General features: G+C 42.4%; 1 protein-coding gene across 2 annotated transcripts in view; it reads right to left on the minus strand.

Moving 5' to 3' along the window:
- SMC6 (structural maintenance of chromosomes 6) overlaps positions 1-20,670 on the minus strand; it is a 610,138-nt gene that overhangs the window by 565,655 nt on the left and 23,813 nt on the right. For both annotated transcript variants that reach the window (XM_069235972.1, XM_069235971.1), the window contains exon 7: positions 4,431-4,511. In XM_069235972.1, the coding sequence (XP_069092073.1) occupies positions 4,431-4,511 (81 nt within the window). The remainder of the gene's footprint in view (positions 1-4,430; positions 4,512-20,670) is intronic.

Below are 20,670 nucleotides of genomic sequence, written 5' to 3' on the forward strand. Positions count from 1 at the left end.
GCAGGGGCCCATCATCTCCCAAGTTGGTCAGAAGATAGACAGGACCCAGAGAAGGGCACAGAACCACCACCTGCAAGCAGAGCCTTCACGTTGTCTGTGGGACAGCAGGATCCCCCAGCCGTTCATCGCTGTCTTGAGGTGCCTGCAGATGCCAGGAGGAGCCCCTAAGTAACCCTAAAAGGGGGTTCGTCACTCTCTGAAGAGACCTATCTATCAGAGGGGGGTCAGGGACGTCATCTATCTGGCCTAACCAGTCAGATGCTCCCAGGGGCCTCTGCCTACCTTGTTTTCAAGATGGCAGAATCAACCGGCCACCTAACAGAGCTCTGTGCACCTCCCTAGGGGAGGAGCTGGACAGGGTGGTGGTCACTTTCCTGTCCTTTGTGTGGTTTCGTGCCACAGCGGGAACAGGGGGTTCATGACCTAGTGCAAACCAGATTATGCAAGGAGGAAACCAAAAGAGGCCACACCACCACAGCCCATAGACACCTAATACAAAGGGGAGGTGGTCAGACCTCTCCCTTGCATGAAATCCTTTGTTCTGCCTTCTGCTGCTTGTGTCCGGCTCACCAAAAGGATGGCAGAATAGTGTCTGGGGTCAGCAGCAGCGTGGGCTGGCAGCTAGACCCCCATAAGACTGCAAAGGCAAAACTGAGAGATCTTCTAAGGAACCCCAAGAGGACATGGGATCATTCAACTAGCACTGGAATTGGTGAAGTTGCTTGAAAATTTACATGCCTAAGTTTGGATAAGTCATTATGTAGTTGGACCACTTCTGTTGACCAATGTCCACTACATACCTTAAGATGGCTTACTGTACTTACAAAGTCCAGGGAATGGAGTCTGGGGTTTGTAGGGCTACCCTGCTCATTCAAGGGTACCCTCACACTTAGGGACATGAATCCTGCCTTTGGGCTGAAGGGCCTCCAGAGGGGTGACTGTGTATAAGTGCAGTTACTAGGATATAAGGTAAGCCTTATATCGGTGGTGAAAGGATGCATGCACTATTTCCCACAGGCTGCAAATGCAGGGCTGCAGACACAGTTTGCATGGGCTCCCATGGGTGGCACATGCTGCATCCCATGGGAGAACCCTGGTGTACCAATGCCCTGACTACCTAAGTACCATATACTAGGGACTCACATGGGTGCACCAGTGTGCCAATTGTGGGGTGTTAAATTTACCAGCAACCAAATTTAGAAAGGAGAGCACAGGCACTGGGGTCCTGTTCTGTTACCGGCGAGTAATGGTAGCACATACTGAGGTGGAGCAACAGTGCCACAACATGGACACGTACTGACTTAACATCAGAGCTCCCTGAAGCTCTGGAACGCTCTTCAGCTCTCACTCATGGGCAGAATAGCAGAGGCAAAAATGGTGTTGCTGCGTTGTCTATATACTATTCAGAACTCACTGTGCCTGCTCTGGGGGGGGGGGGGGGGGCAGGGAGGGGATCTTTGGCAGTTAAATACCCTTCTCACTTCGCTCCTGTGGGTGGGGAAGAAAAGTAGGTAGCCAGGACGGCCATGATGCAGAGCTATCTAGATGGGGGGCCCCCAATCTGGAATATTACTATTATGCATCCCATCTCCAGTAAGTGGCCAACTGGTTAGCTGAGGGGGATAATTGGGAAAAGGACCTTCTAGCGAGGTTGGTGGAGAGTGGGGATCTCCCAAAGATGCTGATGGCAACGTGGGGCATATACTGACTTCGCTTCAGGACTCGGTTAAGTTCTGGAACACACTTTTGCTCTTGCTCATGGGCAGAATAGCGGTGGCCACAATGGTGGTGTTGCTGCATTGTCTATTTGCTATTCAGAACTCACTGTGCCCTCTCTGGATGGGGATCTTTCTACGGTTGAATACCCTTTTCACACTGCTCTTGTGGGCGGGGAAAAAGTGTACGGTGACCAGGATGACCATGATGCAGAGCTATCTAGATGGAGGTCCGGGGGGCCCCAATCTGGAATATTACTATTATGCACCCCATCTCCAACACGCGGTCAACTGGTTAGCTGATGCAGATGGCAGCGGTTTGTCAGAGAGTGGCGACAGTTGTAATCAGAAGGGCCCCATTCCACAGATGGCTTCTGTTGTGGGTCTGTTTTCCGGCTGCACCTCTGGACTCAGCAGTGTTGGGGCGCTATTGATGATGGGTGTGGGCCACCACCTGTTATCCCAGATGTATACAGCGCTTCTGGCAGATTGCATGGGTTGGCAGCTGAGGGCAAGGCGGAGATGAGAGGAGGACTTGGGTGCACCCTTCAAGGATGTGGAGTGGGCTAGGATGTGTGCACTACTGAAAACAGTATCTAGCAACGCTCATCTTAATTTGATACACTTCAATTTTCTACATTGCACTTATGTGACCCCGGTGAAGCTGCGCAGGTATAATGCAGGTCGGGCTTCTTCATGCCCCAGATGCAAGAGCAGAGAAGCGGATTTTATGCACTTGGCATGGAACTGTACGGAGGTGGGGTCCTTCTGGTCTGTGGTGGTGGAAACCTTACGTTGCGAGCTGATGCTGCAGCATTACCCGTTGGGTAATATATCTAGACAGGGTAAGATGGCGTACTGCTTTCTGCAGCTGGCCTTGCTGCTGGCTCGTAGGTGGGGACACCCAATGGGGCTTCGTGGTTCCAGGATATTCTGGAGTGGTCTCTGACCAAGGAAATACATCTCAGGCAGGTGAAAACAGGTGCCAAATTGCAGGCAGATATGGAATCTTGGGAAGAGCTGTGTGAACATTTTACAGGAGATGAAGGGACTGGGTCGGACGATAGTGCTCAGGGAGTGAGAGCGAGTAGTGACTGTCAGATGGGGGATGATGAAGTATACTGTGCAGACAAGAGAAGTAAGACCTCACCATGATGTGCCTCAGTGTATGATTCATTGCACGATTCAAGTTGTACACCTGTATTGCCCAAAATGTTCACATGCTTATCTTGCCTCTTATGGCCCATGCACATGGATGTTTGTTAGGTTCTGGGAGAAAATGACAAATTAAGATAAAAAATAAAAAAAAATACTTGGGTTGGCCAGAGCACCCAACATTATCCATCCTTTCCTGAATAATTTTCAACTTTATGGAGATGTTCAAAATACTACTCTAGAGGAATAATCCTTAAACAATTGTATAAGCATTTTTAGTCACTGCAAATTATTTCAGAACCAGACAATCTACACCAGTTGATGAGAAAAAGATTCCACAGATTAGTATTGAAGTGCAAAACATTGTAATCAAAACTACATACAAAAATATATTTTTAAATGTATGTTTTTATCAGTGCATTGTAACTAGAAGAGTTCCTTGAGAAGAGTCTGTTCTATACCGGATGAATACATAATTCAAAAGAGAAGTGCAGTATGCGGGATTAAGAAGGTATAATAAGGGTTGGTCTACACATGCCCTATTCCAGAAACACTACACAGCGGAATATGGATAACTGATCATTTCAGAATTGTATTAAACTACAGCACTAAAATATGTTGGTAGACATACGCCCAAACTATACTTCCCAACAGCACCTTCACACTCATTCTAGTGTATATTTCTCATTTTTAGAAAAGGATATGAATTTGAATCCAAGCAACAGAAATAAACGTTTTGTGACACTAAGATATGTCTACTGCGTAACATAATAGGGATTTGATGTGGATTGTTTTACAACCACAAAAGATTCTACAACACAAAGCTTGCTACAGGAGTATAGAACATATTTTCTTGGTTTCTATGACTTTGCAATAGAAAGAAAATTATTTCTGACATGAGGCTGCATACAGAGATATTTTTTTGAAATAATCTCACTGTATTATAGGCATCCTTCAGTTACCTTTGGAAAAGTAGGATAACTGATTGAATTTAATGGTCGGATTTTATTAAAATTCCACCTCTGACCTTAGTGCCTTCATGACTAATGTAACAAACATGGGAATGTTTATTATAACACTAATTACGAAACAGGGTTCTGAAGAGAGGTAATGAAAGGAAAATACAAATTCGGCTCACCGTTTTCAAGAAGAGGGGTACCCTTCAACAAATGATTCACTTTTTTTGAGCATTTATATTGGTTAAACAAATTTGTTTATTAGTTATCAGGCCTGACAAGTTGAGAAAGGTGAGATGATACTGCGAGATTACTGTAGTATGGTCATGAAATTAAGAGACACCTATACTTACTAATTTAGGATACCTTTTACCTAGCTTATAACTTGCTTGGTATGATGAGAAAATATCTGATTTCAAAACATGATGCTCAATAATATGAGAATTTGTGAAGGATGACGGAGAGGAATACAATTGCTTATGATAATTAGTTTCAAAGTAAGTTATTGGCTGCTTGCTTATTCATTAAAAATAACAAGATACTTGCAAGCTTATGAGGATATAAATGCCAATTCCATGTTTCTGCTAATTAAGCTTCATCTTACCTTGTACTTATCACCTTCATTTTTCGACTGCAGGAAGTGTTTACTCATCTCTTGTGTAAGAACGGACACCGGGTTATCCACCTGAATAAGTAAAACGTTTATAAAGTCTGATCAAGCAGAGCTTAAACGTATACATGTCCAAGATACATGCCAAAAGCATTTATCATCAACAAAATGTGTGCACTTAAATCCTGGGTAAACTATGTGAAATTATGCTGCATTAGCATATGCAACCAGGAACATGCTTCAATTCCCATTAGAGGTAATGAAACATTACTTTGCAACTGATTTTCACCGGACTCCGGGTAGGGATTTGTGAAAAGAAGAAAAGTGCAAATTCAGTCCTTCAAACAGCATACATTACAACCCATCACAAGTCTCCAAAGCGAAACAAACACCTTAGAAAAACAGTTCAACTACTAAACACAATGCAACAGAGAAGGCACCTTTTCTAAGCAAGTTATTTTGAATTGACATCAGCCAGAGAAAGTGGTGTTGTGTCATACTACAAACTGTAGATAAAGACCACTCGGCTCCGCAAATACTATTAGACAAGATGTCCTGTTACTTCCAAGTCCAGTGGACTACACGAGGACTGTAGAAATAATTCTTGTCTAAATGTGTTTGCTTTTTAAGTGTCATCCACAACAAGTCTCAGCCCTAAGTGTCTTATAGTTAGACCGGATGAAAAACAACAAAATTACAGAATAATAAAAGATGACACTTCAAAAGCACATTAATGATAATTGTCATTCTATGGATCAGAAAAAAATCTCCCAAATCACCCCATCTGCGCTAATAAGCAAATAAAACGGAAGAATGGCAACCTGAATCAAAGGTCTGTAACAGACTCAGCCCAGCACTAAGAAGGCAACAAGGCCTACTTCAATCCAGATCCAAAGATCATCCTCTTCTGTCAAGTCTACACAGCTTATGAAACAGAAAATGAACAGTTTATTATAAGGGAAAGCAGATTCCACTACCTCTGTTTTGCCACTGACCTATTCCATCAACAGCCCCAAAATCCACAGAACTTTAAGAAGGCGAGGCTAGCAGTGCTTAAATAAATGGCAAATAAATAAGCATGCACAGATTTATTTCCTCAATTAAAAATAGTAGTTGGCAATACCACAGCCGGTAAACCAATTTTATTTAATCATATACACTTATGAAGATCGTTACTGTACGCATAATAAAAATGTTGTAAAGCACAGTTAAAATATCAACTTACAAAATTATACAATTATAAATCTCATATTCCTCCTGAAAAAAAACACTGAGGAAAGAGTAAAAATGTTCTGATGTGTGTCTCGGGTGTTTGCTTGTGGTCCCCAGGCAATGCAAAGACACTAAGATTGCTATCAAGGGCGAGGTGACAGAGCTCCCGTAAAAAACTCCATTTGACAGGGGTCGAGCTGCTTCTTCTCAGGCCTCCATTGTGAGGGACACGTGATCAAGAGAGTGGTTGAGGTGGTGGTGGTGACTATGTAAACAACTGTTAATGAGAAAGGTGGTGTAGAAGAAGGGCACCAACCCTAGCAGTGGACTGAGAGGTGTGCAGGACAGCATCCACAGTGTACCACAACTTAGCAGGGGTGCAGCGATCAATTGCATCCAAGAAGAAAAGGTTACTCATCTTTGGTGACAATCTTTCTGGTGGATACTCTATCTACCTGCAGATGGTTACCTCATCCCTTGCATTTCCCCAGGGAACCAGAGTAGCTCTGGAAATTTTGCAATGGTTCTCCTGCAGCAGTAGTTGGTGTTGGCTTGATCGCAACATCATGTGTAGCATGGCTGTGACGTCACTGAAGCAATACAGCGTCACTCCAGTACCCTGAAATCAGTTCCTTACCCATCTGCTTGAGTCCTTGGAGGGACAGATAAGGCCAGCTTAGGTTGACAGTGAATGGACAGCGTAACAGCAGTAAACTGGAAACTTACTATTCATTGGGTGCCAATGACCATCCTTCCGAATGGGGTGGTGGGTATATCAGTGAAGGATCTTCAGTATCCACCGGAAAGATCGTTAATGAAGGTATGTAACATTTCTTTCTAATAGATAATTCCACTTTTTAATTCCTCACCTCATGAATAGATATCACAGCAGTACCCCCTTCCAGGTGGCACGCAGGAAGGAGTGGTCAGACTAGGAAATCCTGCAGCACGGAATGATTAAAATCCTGCGGCACAGAATGAGTGACATAGTTATCTAGTCTCCATTTTGAGTCCACACAACAGTATTTTGTGAAACTGTGAAGGGGGTCCATGATGTCATACAACATTTGTCTGCTATGGACACTCCCCTGGCCAGAGCGGAGGTGGTTGCCCTCGCTCTGGTGGAAGGAGGTTGGATTCCTTCTGGTGAATCCATTTTAGCAATGGCATAATAAATCCTAATTCTTAAGATGTTCCATTGTACAGAGACCTCTTTTGGACCGTTTTGCCCTTCTTGTTGCCTATATATCCAACAAAGAGCTGATCGTCACACTTGAACTTCTCTGTCCTGCCAATATCCAAACTGACAGCCCTACGAGAATACAGCCGATGAAACTTCTCTTCCTTTTGGTGGTATGGGCAGAGGACAAAATGTTGTGTGATAGACTGGCCTATTTCAAACAAGATCATTATCTTTGGTAGGAAATTTGCTTTGGCTATAAGAACCAGCTTGTTTGGGTAAAAAAAAAAAAAAAAAAAGGTAAAGGGTGTGATAGACAAACAGTGCCTGCAGCACAATAACACGCAGGACAATGTGATGGCCACCAACAGTGCAGCCTTCAAAAGGCAAAAGGTGCAACTGGCAGTTGTGTAAGAGTTTAGGCAGACTCCACCCCATCAGAAACCCATAACCAAATTAATATGCAACTGGGGTGTAATATTGGGGTATAATTCAAGGAAATGTGGAAACATGCAAAATGGTCCCTTCAGAAATCTTACAACAATTGAGGACTTTAACAGAGAAAGCTCGCCAGATAAAAAAATGACAGACAATAAGGCCGCAACATATGCATTAACTGTTCCCACTGCACAACCTAGCGAGCCAACTAAAGAGAAAAACGTAAAACGTCAGAAAGATGTGCCTTTAAAGGCTAAACACCCATTAGCACATCAAGTAGCAAACCAGTTTCACTGTTTCGCATAAATCAAATTCATAGAGGGGCGACAAGCTGACAAAATGACATCAACCACTTAAAGCAGCCGGAGAAAAAGGCCAGCTGTCCCTACTCAATCTCTAGGCTTGGAGACTGGGGTGCAAAACCTTCCCTTCCAACTGGAGAGGAGGTCTGCTCCGAGACGAAGAGAATAATATATGTGGGGAAAAAAAGGCAATAAGTCTTGTCCACCTATGCTCCAAGGATATGGAACAACTCCCATGTATCCACCAGGACTGCACCAATTTAGGAAAGATTTGAAGACACACTTATCTAAAGAATACTACACAAAAGCGCATTAACAGTCCTCTAACAAGCTAACTATAGCGTGTTGATTTTATGCTCATTGTGATCGTGTACAGTGCTCCACAGCCCTTTGGCTTGGTTTGCGCTATAGAAATACCACACACATATAGATATGGCCCAGGCAGGCTGCAGAGTTAAATTAGAATTAACTCTCTGCACAGTTGAAGCCAAGTCTAATTCTCACTGACATTGTACAACCGCTTCAGCAGCATTGCAACCATTTCTTCCATTCAACAAGGCACTCTTGGATCCCATCCGTCCCCATCCAACAGGCTGATTCCCACTGGTACAAGGCGGCATCTGGGAATCCGGACTTTAATTATCACTCTCTGGAAAGTGTAGCTGTGTAAACCTCCTCACACTCCAAGAGGTATCTGGGAGCAATTTCTACAGTGTCTCCTGACAGAGTCAAAAAGTTGGAGGCCATGGGCAAACCAGAGTTCTCTGCAGAGAGCCTGGTCCACTTTGTCTTCTCTGCAGTTACACGCATACATTCCTGGAAATGGTAGCCGTCGTGGGGGCCCATTCGGCCTCACCACCTCAGGCACAAATTTACAGAAGGGGTCAGTGATGGTCAGATACCGCCAGACTAATCCTCAGGGCAGGCCTAGATACTCTGAATTTGGTGGCCAGGGCTATGGGATCTGTAGTTGCCCTAAGGAGTAATTTCTGGCTACATTCCAAAGATTTCTTGGGAAACATACAGGCAATACTGATGCCTCTTGTTATTCTGTGACAAGGCAGACTCAGCCTTAGAATGCTTTAAGATGAAGAGAGTAACTGCCTGATCTTTGGACCTAGTGTTTCCAGCATAAGACTTTTGCAGACAATATAGAATGCTTGGAGGCTAATTGACAAGGCTTTCCTCCCAACAGGCTAATTTGTTAGCCAATGTAGAGGCTGAGGCAAGACCAAAGGCAGACATACCCAGCAACCCTCTCCCTCCTCCTTGCCCTTCCCCGTACCACCTGGAAAGCCGCTTTAGATTGCCCCCTTAAGGCAGGGTACACAAGCAGCTGGCTGGGGGAAGAGTATCCTGCTTTCTAAAGGCCTAGAAAGCCATGCAGGACTGGAATCAACAAAGAGGACAGAGCTGATGCTGCGGCACAAGAAGGTTCCTCCACTGGTGTTATGTCCAACTTCTCCAGTTCACAGAAGAATTCTGCAGGAGGTGGAAAGCAATAGGGAAACCTACCCCGTGAGCGAGAACAGCATCTGGGTGGGGAACCATAATAAATTGTCTTCTTCTCCTTTGATGTCTTCAAAGACTGAGGCTAGCGCAGCTTGAATCTTGACCGGACAACTCAAACTGCAGAATATTCCCCACCTGTGGGTGGGAATTCCAGAACACTTTTAGAATATAGAAAAACACATTTATAGTGGGCATTTGGAATTTTTCAATGCAGGAAATTACAGGTAGCTGCGGCTCGAATGCTGAATTTTCTTGAACCTTTCAATTTTTTCTTTCCAGTTAAATAAAAAACACTTTACTGCAGCAGGAAGCTACACACTGATAAGTAGGTGAAAAACAGGCAAACAGAAATAAAGGCAAAATCAGCCATATATGCAGCATACTGGGAAGGGAGTGACAATAGACTGCTCCTTGAAGCAGATAAGCAGCTTTCATATCACCTCACGCCTTGTAAAAAAAAAAAAAAAAAAAAAAAAAAAAAGGTTACTGATAGCTCCCCAACATTTTTTCACTGATACATGCTTGAATACTTCTCCATCGTCAGACTCGGAACCCTCAGTGCTCTAATTTTGAACAGCAGTCTTTCTACTACCTCTACTAACATTGAACAACATCATAAAACATACACAGTTTATTCACCTCATTATGTGCCTCTCAACTCTAGCCACTGAGGTGGACATGCAGTGCCCTGTACATCTTCCTTGAGGTTCCTACTGTCAGGTTTTAAAAGCATGTTTAGTGTGAGCATATAATAAGCCTCAAAATTAGGGCGGACAGGGGTGCATGTGAAAATCTCAAAGTTATGAACACTGGACAATGCAGTTACAGGTATGTAACTTATTTAGCACTAGATCTTTCATATTCATGTGTGTCAGACCATATTAGGAAAGCAGTCCAAAAAGGGTAAGTGTATGATGGTGTTAAGGCTCATTTTAAGCAAAAAGTGTGTTATTTCATAATGCCATTCTGCACATGGCCTTGATGAAAACCCTGTGAACAGGGCAGTTGTGCCTGCTACTTCTCTGGTGGAATGAGGCCTAATGGTCCCTGGCAACGGTTTCCCTCTTCAAGGAGATGCCGTCAAAACCGATGACACAATCCAATTGGAAACATCTTGGTTGGACAAAGGGATGCCCTTGATACCATTCATGAAGGCTACAAACGACCTGATCGGCGGAATGGTTTCATCCTATCCAGGTGTAAAACTTAAGGTGTTGCTTAAAATCTAGAAAATCTTTCTGATCTTGTTGTTGGTTGTGGAAAGTAAGTGGGTAACCATATATGCTTAAGTGAAAAAATGTCAGCAGTTTAGACATACATTTTGGGTCAGTTCTAGCGGTAGCTTTATCTTTAAAGAAACAAAGGTATGTCTCTTGAATAGAAAATTTGTTAATTTCACTCAGTGTTCTTGTTTCTGCTAGTGAAAATGTGCCTTATCGGTAACTTCTAAACTGTAGACGTATGCATTGATCCAAACAGGCCCTTCATCAAAGCAGCCAAAATAGTGTTTAGCTCCTAAACTGGGCAGGTGTCTACATTGGCAGACATGTACAGAACAACTCTCTCATGCTCCTTAATATTTATAGATGAGAATAATGGTGTAGTGCCTAGTTTTCTAAAATCCAGAATTAGAAATCGCAGTCAAGTCAACCATGATCGGTGGATATTTAGGTTTGATTCAGGAGGGCGCAGTAAATGAAAAACAACCATTAGAGGCCATAAACAAGGGATTTAGGTTTGTATTGAAGCATCCACTTGCAAAATTAATCCACTTGCAAGCTTTAGTTTAAAATGTGGATATGTCTCTGGCCACACTCAAGTTACTTTGGCAACTGTCAGGAATTCGCAAATAGCAAGGAATACAATTTTATGTCAGTGCAGGCAACAATAAATGTAGTAAGTCTGGTAGAATCTGCTCTTGACTCATGGGCAGTGTTGGAGTAGATTTATATTGATTCTGTTTCTCTACTTGACCTGTGCCATAATCCTGAAAACCAAACCTGCATGGGTCATTCTCCTCAATAGGCCCTGCTCTTTTCTCATTTTGTACGGTATCCTGGCCATCAATGGGCTTGGCAAGACAGTATAAAATAACTTTCCCTCCATTCTGTTGAGAAAGCTTCTCCATGTGAGCCTGAACATGGTTACTTGCTCATGAATTTCTTGTAATGGGTTGCAAATAGCTCCTATTCTGATTTCCCCCCTGTCTGCCTGCACTTTGGGCAGCTTACTAGCACATATGCTGTTTACACCCCCACACAGGTTTCACTGTGATACCGAGCTTGTGCTGCAGAACCCATAGTCTCCTGGGCTCAACAGCTATTGCAGTTGATCTGTTCATTCATTTTAACATCCATTTGTTTCTTAATCAAGGAAAAAAGGCTAACACAGCAAGATGTACAGCTCTGAGTTCTAGCAAAACTATATATATTTTACCACCTTTTGAGACTAAAGCTTGCAGTCTCATGGAACTCTAGTAGTGCTCCCCAACGTGTAGGGGACATGTGTTAATATCACTGTAGTTAAAACAGGGATTAAGGAGAGGACTGTGAATAGGTTCATGTCTTCAGTCCACAACATAAGAAAGTGTTTCATCTGCTGAGATACATGAACATGTTGGCCCAATCGCCTTGAATCTGAAACTACTACTTATTCAGCTCCTCCAGTATTAGCCTCAAGCGAAGCACTCACTGAGGAAGCAACTGGTTACAAGAAAACATGTAACCTGAGCTGTCTTTCGGTAGGTTGCGTTTGAGAGCTAGTAAGAGATGCTGAAGCCATGAGAATCTGTCATTTAATGGGTTCACTTCCCATTAAGGGATAACTGTCCTTGCTCCCAAGATGATGTCTTTGGTAGGATGGATTATTGATTTCTTTTTGTTTAAAACAGGACCCATTGCAAGGTAGAGTCATTTGCTGTTCTTGGTATGCCTGTTTGACAGTCAACGCCTTTATCAACCAATCGATTAAGTATGGGTAATTCACACAACCATTTCTCTGAAGGTGCATTGTAACTGATGCCATACATTCTTTAAATATCAGAGGGGCGAATTCTAGACCGAATGGAAGGACCTTGAATGGGTAAAGCTCTTCATCCACAAGGAACATCAAGAAAATACTGTTTTGAATGTATTGCAATGCATCCTCCAGGTTTATCAAGGCCAGGTATTCTTCTTTCTGTATAAATGGGAGCTTCCTTAAATGGTAGTTATACAAAATCCTTTCTCCATTCTTTTTCAGTGCGAGGAAAAATCTTGGATACAAATATTGAAATTGTTTTTGCATTGTGGTGTTACCTTTATTGTCTCCTTTTGAAGAAAGATTTGTTTCATTGAGCTCTATAAGGTATTTGTGTTCTGCTTTCCTCTGTGGGTTTACTGGAGGTTTCTCTACAAACTCTACTATGTAGCTGTGATTGTACAATATCCTGTACCCAAGGGTCCAATGTAATCCCTTGACACTTTCAATTGTATAGCTGGCTATGGCCCGCTATATGCAAGGCAGATGGAAAAGCAACCACCTGCTTGTCTGGAGTCAGTTTCTCTTTCTCTGAGCCTGGAAGCATTTCAGCTGATTACCTTTTCTCTTCAAGTTTGATCTGCCTTGTCCCTGCTGTTGCTTTTGATGTGAATTGTACTGGTAGTGTGTGTGAATCTGGCTGGGAGGTCTGTAAGAATAAATATTGCTTCTATGATGGGGATAGCCCTCTATTGAGATTAGTGTGCATAACTGATTAGGTTTGTCTTCTTTGAAACTAGTCTTATAATTTTTCTGTCTTAGTTTTAACGGTCTGCAAGAGTCTCAGACTTTTTACCAAATACGTTATTTCCACCAAAAGACATGTCCTTGTCCTTGGCTTCAACTTCTCACCTGAGTAATGTGCTTTTAAGTCAATTGACTATATTGCTGCATCACAATTGTATTGCCTATCTGCCTAAAGTCTATGATGGTAGAATCCACAGTAGAGTCAATAAGCGAGGCTGGCACTTGTTCGCCTTCTTTTAATGTAGCCAGGCTAGCCTCACTGGTAGGTTTTGTAGAAAAGGTGATTTATTGTTCCATAGCTATCTGTCACATTCTGCTATTATAGCTGAGAAACCAGCCACTGAAAGCTGCTAATGCCCCTATGTGGCCGACACTCCAGCCTTGTCAGGAGGCACTGTAGAGGGAAGCTGTAGGATTTCTCTGCTGTGTCTGCGCTACAGTAGATATGACAGAAACTGAGTCTATTTTTATCATATTGTTGACTGATGTTTTTTAACTCTTATTTATTCATTTATTAAACACGTAATTTTGGATTATTTGTGGTTTTATGCTTTGATGGGTATTTACGACCGAATAAAGCTTGTGTTGATTGATTGACAGAAACTGTCTTTTTGTGATTAAACAGACATGCCAGTGTTGTGTCTGGTGCTATGTATTTCTTCTCCATTCGTTACAGAATGCAAGGAAATATGTTTTTTCATGTTTTAAAGACCCCCTTGCCACAAATGACCTAGAATGGGAATAGAGCATATCGGTTTCCTGGAGTTTTTTTTTTTAACGTCTTACAGGACGCAAGACTTCCCAATAACCAATGTAGGCGGGCTGAACAGAAGTAATAAAAAGGAGCCACTGCAATAATGTCTTTCTGTGGGAAGCCCCATTCTAAAATGATGTTTTGATGAACAGGGTTTATAACCTATTCATTTAATTCCTACATTCTGCTGAAAGCTCTTGATTTTAAGAGTAGATTTTATGACAGGAGCGACTTGCAAATCTTCCAGTGATAGTGCCCTGACCTAATATATCCTTGTTTGTTCAATGGTACATGTTGTACAAATATCTGTTTCAAATGAGAATTCTGCCCATCAGAGAAGGAAGAAAAACCTTAAGGCCTAAATGTACCGCAGTTTGCTCCAATACTGGGCTTCTCACTCTGACCAGAGACTTTGCACTTTCAGACCATCTAGGTGTGCTCCCCTTTCCGTCAGACACATTTTTCACTGTAGTTTGGGTTTTCAGATAGTGATGAAATTGACCTTTCTTGAGAAGGTTTTATTTACAGGTCCACCACAAAAGAGACTGCCTTGCTGACTGAGTTATCTTCCGCTTGTCCTCCCCAGTAACTCTCTGCCTAGGACTACAGACTTTCAAAACAATGCTGCAAGAGTCCCATGTGCAGTCTGGTATTAAGAACAATGAATATGCACAATGCCACTCAACCCAGTGCCAATGACATCTGCTTTGCTGATGGGTATGGTTTTGGTAGGAAGCTGGCTATTTATATGATATATCAAAATGAGATATATCATGCAGAATCCAAGGGTTCCCTTACCAGTGGATAGGGGCTTGCTCTAGCAATCTTAATGTGCTTTTTAAGGGGATAGGTCGGTCGAGAAGCTTCAGGCTCGTCAGAGAGGAGTGTTAGACATCTGCAAATACACACACAGTCAATAAATTAGATGCACCATGGGATAAGGAGAGTCACACCAATTTTCACACCCAAAAAAACAAGTATCTTTATATATGTTTAGGCACCAGAATCAATATGCTCAGGCAAACATGTTTTGCAAGAAAAATCGTTACAGTTGTGAAAAGCCGACAGTGCAATTTTTGGGAGCTGCAAAGTTATTCTATGGAGGAAAAACCAATACGGCAAACGGGTATAGTACAGCGATCTATGGGACCTTCCTCCTGGACTTAAGGTAAGTATTGGGCAAGGGTCAGAGCCACACCAACTGATCACACTGGGCGACCACGGGGCGGCCGGGTGGAGAGGTGTAGTGCGGCGTTGCATGCCCAGTGTTAGCCAATGAGGATCGGTCCAGTTGAAAAGAGGCTGCAGGTGTGGACAGGGAGCTCAGTCGAGGAGAACCAAAAGGTGGGTTTACGTCTTGAGATACTCAGTGACATGGGGACACCATAATCCTGCCACAGAGTTCCTAAATCTGCTAACACAAAGATGACAGATTTCCAATTGTTGTGTCCACATCAGGTGGCACACCTTAGGGATGGGACTAACCCGAGGGGTAGACACACCTCCCTGACTACTTATTTCCCCACCTGTCCAGGTGCCAAATGGGCCCTGGGGCAGGGGGTGGTATCCTCTCCTTTTGAGGGAAGCCAGATATACATATTACGGGCGGTGGGCTTCTTTGAATCCCTCAGCCTTGAAACACAGATTCACAGGGCATCCTGTTGGGAGGCGTGCGCCAACACCCCTGCCAAAGCAGTCTTTATGTCTACCCGACAGCAAAGGCTCTCAACCTGGTGGGGGCTTGGGGGAGGGGTCGGAAACGTGCCTGGTAGTGGCAGGACAGATAGAACTGGTCAGCCAGAACACAGGTAAATGGTAGGTTTTTCAGGGGGCACCTCTAAGGTTCCCTCTGGGTGCATGTATTAATGGCACCAGTGAGGGTTTATTAATATGAGATGTTTGATACCAAACATCCCTATTTTCAGTGAAGCCATCATGTAGCTAGGAAACTCATATTGATCAGTGTCCAGAACATGTACTTAAAATGGCTTCCCTGTCCACTCACTATGTCTGAGAATCGACAAAGACATAGTGGGGTCATATCTGCTCTTGCAGATATGTCCTCACATGTAATGTAATGCACAGCAGGGTCTGCTGTAGGGGTGACTTGCATGTACTGCATGCAGTGTTAGGGGACATGGCACACAGCTGTGTGCCAAGTTGTGTTTTCACTTTTAGCTGCACCAAGACACGCAGTCTGCATGCGATAGGTGATGGGTCCCTGAGGGTGGCACAGTACATGCTGCAGCCCGGGGTATCCTTTACTAGGGACATATGTGGGTTCCAAAGGTGTGGACAATTGGGGAACAACTGCACAGTTTTAGGGAAAGAGATCTGGCACTGGGGACCTGGTTAGCAGGAATCCAGTGCACTTTCAGTCAAAATTGCATCAGATACCAGGCAAAACGTGGGGGTGACCATGTCAAAAAGAGGCACTGTCCTAAAAATATACATCAATCTAACAATAATTTAAGTATGACTTGAACTGAATATCATAACCTTCTTGCAGAATATCCTGCACCCATTTGTATTTTATTGTGTTTTCGCAATAGTTTAGTCTGCTGTTGTTGTGATCCTCTGAGCCTAGATCACCTTCTTCAGTGGTAAGGCTACTGTTGGTGATATTGCTGCTGGTACACACAGAAAAGGGTGTGAAGCCTATGCTGGTGCTACAGGCAGTACCCCCTGCCTAATGTGTTTGTACTGATACTCTAGAAAATGTTCTCTCTTCAAGCCTACTGTTTTATACATTATGTCTCAACCGTCATTCTTTACATTTCCTCCTGGGCAGAAAATACAAAAAAGGCTGCTCCAAATGAAACAAAATTCAGTATCTTCATTTGGGGTCAATTTTTAACAGAGATATCCACAGTCAAGAATATCTTCTCAGAGGTAAACTATGAGATCACTCAAAGGTTGCTAGAACTGCTGAATAAAGAAAAACAGACCTCTATGTAAACCTTCAGCAGTTTTGCCTACTTTCCATGAGTATGTCATCTGTGAAGGTGTGTATGGAGCGCTTTCATGGAAGCCTAGTAAAAGGAGTGGTACTAGTTGCTAGTAAGTTTGTTTACGCACCTCCATCCATTTTTGCACAAATCAGAAATTGCTTATTTTTTGATTCACAATGCATCAATGTCTCAGGAACTGATGCATTCCTCCTCGTCACTACTGAGACTATAACGGAGTCCAGCTTAGGGTTAGATAAAAGAAAAGGATTAGCTTGCTCAGGGGGGGGGGGGGGGTCAGCATTTTTTAAGCAGACTAGGTGGAGCCTCAAGTTGCTAGCTGAGTCAGACACCTTTCTTCTTCCAATTCAAAGCAGCCTGGTAAAACAAGTAACACAGGTCTTGGCTGTGATCCCACCTGAAAAGTTTCCATAACTGCAGAAACATTTGCATTTCCAGGGACTGTTTACTTTTGAAACACCACTTACAAACACTCCATAAAATCTCGTAATATTGTCTATTGGTGAGCTACTCAAAGTCAAGCCAAGAGAAGATGAAGTAGTTTATGAAGTCAATGGATAAGAATATGTGTTCTCACCCATATTGTTTCTTGGCACACAAGAACTTATTGTCCTTTTCCTCCTCCTTTTATGTTGAAGGTGGTTTAGTCCACCAGGGCATTAATCTGAAGCAACTATGAATAGCAGGAGTAGGCTGACTGTCACCCAAGGAGGAGTTGGTGTCAAAGCCAGAGTTGTAGGAAATATTATCTGTGCAAAATACCTTTGTCTAGGAGTAGTCATTAACTATGCCAGATTAAGGAGATGATGTAGAGGCTGGAGTGGCATCTGCAAAGGAACATCAGGCAAAGTTATAGAAGGTAATAAAAGGTGTAACTGGTCATTCAGGAGAACCCATTGGAGACAGAGAAAAAGTCCAAATAAGTGACGCCCCAGCAGCTCTGACAATAGGACTTCCACATCAGAATTTATTCATTCAACTTCAAGGTGTCCCTTGACCTTGAATCTTCTGCAACCCTGCACTAGACATCAAATCTGCCTTTGATGGGTAACATATAACTACTATATCAGTAAACCAAGAATGGCAGAGAATCTCTGCCTCCTGTACACCTTTATTTCTCTGAATGTCCCTCTGTGGATTAAAGCTGGGTCCCAGAAGAAGGCTTTCTCCCCATGGACAATCTGTGCGTCTTTTAGTCTCAGGTTCTTGAGCTTTCCTCTGAGAAAGATAACCTCATAAACTTGTATTGCCCTGCATCAAATGGTATTGTGGCCTCTTGCTATCTTATGCGTTCTCCCCACTACCTTAAGGCTCCCTGCTGCTCAGCCAGTGAGTGAGGTCATTGTATGGTTGGAATGTTGACAGTGTTTGTGCTTGGATGAGTGGACAGTTGGAGTGAGAAGGGCAGTGCTGCAGGAAGCTGCTCCTGGTGGGGCTTTATCTGTAACCTATAACTAAGCTAATAAACCTACTTCTTGTATAACACATGAGTAACCATCATTGATTGCAACATATGGTATTACACAAGTCAAATTCTTTAGTAGGATGAGAAAAGGGGAGGCAAACAGGACATGTTGAGAATGAAGCAATTGACACTGTGAAGGGTCATACCATGAACAGTGAAGGAGATGTGAAAAAAACTACTAAAAATAATTGTAAATTAACCATTACAGCAAGATGGAATTTGCTAAGAGAAATAAAAAAAATTGAAGACGTTGTGTGAAAATAAGCTAGCCAAAACAAAAACGGATCCACAAACAAGTATAGGGCCGAGGAGAAAATATCCGTACAAAGTTGGGTATTGGAAGCTAATGGTCTCCGCAAAGAAGCAGAAGGTATTTACAAACATATAATTTACAACATTAGATTAAGTTTTATATGTAGTAAAAATGTTCTGAGATCACACAGGAAGGCTGGAAAATTCTACTGAATCACTATCAATGCAAATTCTATAGTGCACTATTTCTTATTTATCCAACCGGTCCCATATTTTGTGCTCTTTGACCCCATTAAACATTCAGCCTTTATACTGTGGTTTTTACCATGTAAGTACAACGCAGGTAAGTACCATGCAGGACCCTTTTTGATACTTTAAGCCAAAGTACTTTACCAAACAGGTATTTTCTTTTTAATTACATGAATTTTATCTCATTAAAATTAATTTAAGGGTAATGTAGGGTAGAGGTAACAGAAGGTAAGGAACAAGGGTTTAGAGCCAGATAGAGGTAAAGAGATATAAGGGTTTCTTAGGGTTCAGGGATAGTAGAGGTATGGGAGGCATCAGGTTTTTTTTTAGGGGTCAGGGTGGGTAGAGGTAGTGTTTTTTAGGGCTCCGGGGGCGCATACAGATAAAAAATATATAAGGGATTTTGGGGGTTCAGAGGAGAGGAGAGATAAAGGAAGAAGAGGGTTTTTTTTTACGGTTCAAGGGTGGGTAGAGAAAAAGGGAGATTAATGGATTACAAAAGTGGGATTTAGGGAGTTCCTCCAAAAATTAAATAAAGGATGGATGGGGGCAGAATGGAAAAGAAATTACAGTTGACGGATCACCCAAAACTTTCAAGGAAGGAGCTGAGGTGGATGAACTTCTTTCAGGAAAGCTTTGTGAACATTCGTCAAATGGCACTAAAGTTATCAGCAAACCAAAAAAATAATTTCTGATGGTGACCAGCTCCTCAGACTGTAACTACTGTAATATTACAAACACACACACAAAACGCGCTTTGATAGTAGGGAAGGTTATTAATTGAACTGAGGCAAATAAAACTCAACTAAGTATCTAAACACACTGCTGGGTCCCACCCTCATAACGCACCGCTCCTTACAATGTTAAGGTCAACAAGTTGTAATGTCGTGGGATAATGACATGCGTTGTAAAGTCTGATATTCCTGACGTTAAATGCATGTTATCATTCTACTTACATCATATCAATGCACCCAAACACCAAAAAACAGGTGGCCGAAAAACATACACACTTTCTAAAACTGGCTCTCCATTGCACTGGATAAAGGTACCAAGAAAAAAACATTCACGGTTGACCACAAAAAGAACAACACATGGGTTAATGACAACATGAAAAGAACAAAAACACAACTCAACATACTACAAACCAAATGGAGAAAATCAGAAGAGAAAACAGACAAAAGCACACTATGCCACTATAATAAAGTCTACAAAAGAAGCATCAGCACCCTAAAAATACAACATTGCTCCACATGAATAACTGAAGGAGACTGCCCTCCTAAAGAGCTCCATAAAATTGCAAAAGAAATCCATAAACCAGTGCCAAAACACAGAAACACCATGATCACAAGACTTTTTTGACATAAACTCCATTGTACTGATTGCAAAAATTAAACAGATGTAAAACGCCACGACAACACATGATCTTAGCCACCGTAAAAAGCGACAACAATATTCATCCATCAATATAAACTTTTGCTCCACTTTTAACAATGAGGATTTGTTCTTGAGGGTGGCAGTTCATTTAGTCAAGTTATTCTGCAAAATTGAGGCTTAAATATGGATTGTGTGTTTTCCTGTAAATTTCAAAACCCCAAATTCTTCAAAAATGTAGGAGTTAAGGTTTTGCAGACACTTTGTAACCATCACAATCTCTGAACAAATAGATTTAGGGTTAATTGTGAAGTCAGCTGTGTTCTCCTCAGGAAAACGCCATCCCTACAAGCAGGGAATAAACAAGGAAATACCAGAATCGAGTAGTAAGGCTGTATGGGAACTAGAACAAATGTTAGAAGTCAAATGCTTTCTTCCCTTTACAAAGCTTCAGGGAGTATGGAATATTCATTTTTTGAAGGGGGGGTGGTAGGGTATAAGTATCCACAATTTTGCAGTTTCTATGCTTTGTTAAAGATAAATAATGGTTTATCTTTGTTTACGATTGCATTCTTGTAACCTCTCAGAAGGGATTTACGTTTCACTCGATTATAGAAAGTAACTCAGCATCACTCCTCTTAATTATAAGTACAGTGCTAAAGAAAACAATCTTGCCATCAGTGCCATTTGCAGAACAAATATGCTGCACAGATAGTAAGCTATCCGATAAGGGTGAATACTCCCCATGAATACAAAAGGCTTAAA

The sequence above is a fragment of the Pleurodeles waltl genome, chromosome 5 (assembly GCF_031143425.1).
Source record: "Pleurodeles waltl isolate 20211129_DDA chromosome 5, aPleWal1.hap1.20221129, whole genome shotgun sequence".
Lineage (NCBI taxonomy): Eukaryota > Metazoa > Chordata > Amphibia > Caudata > Salamandridae > Pleurodeles > Pleurodeles waltl.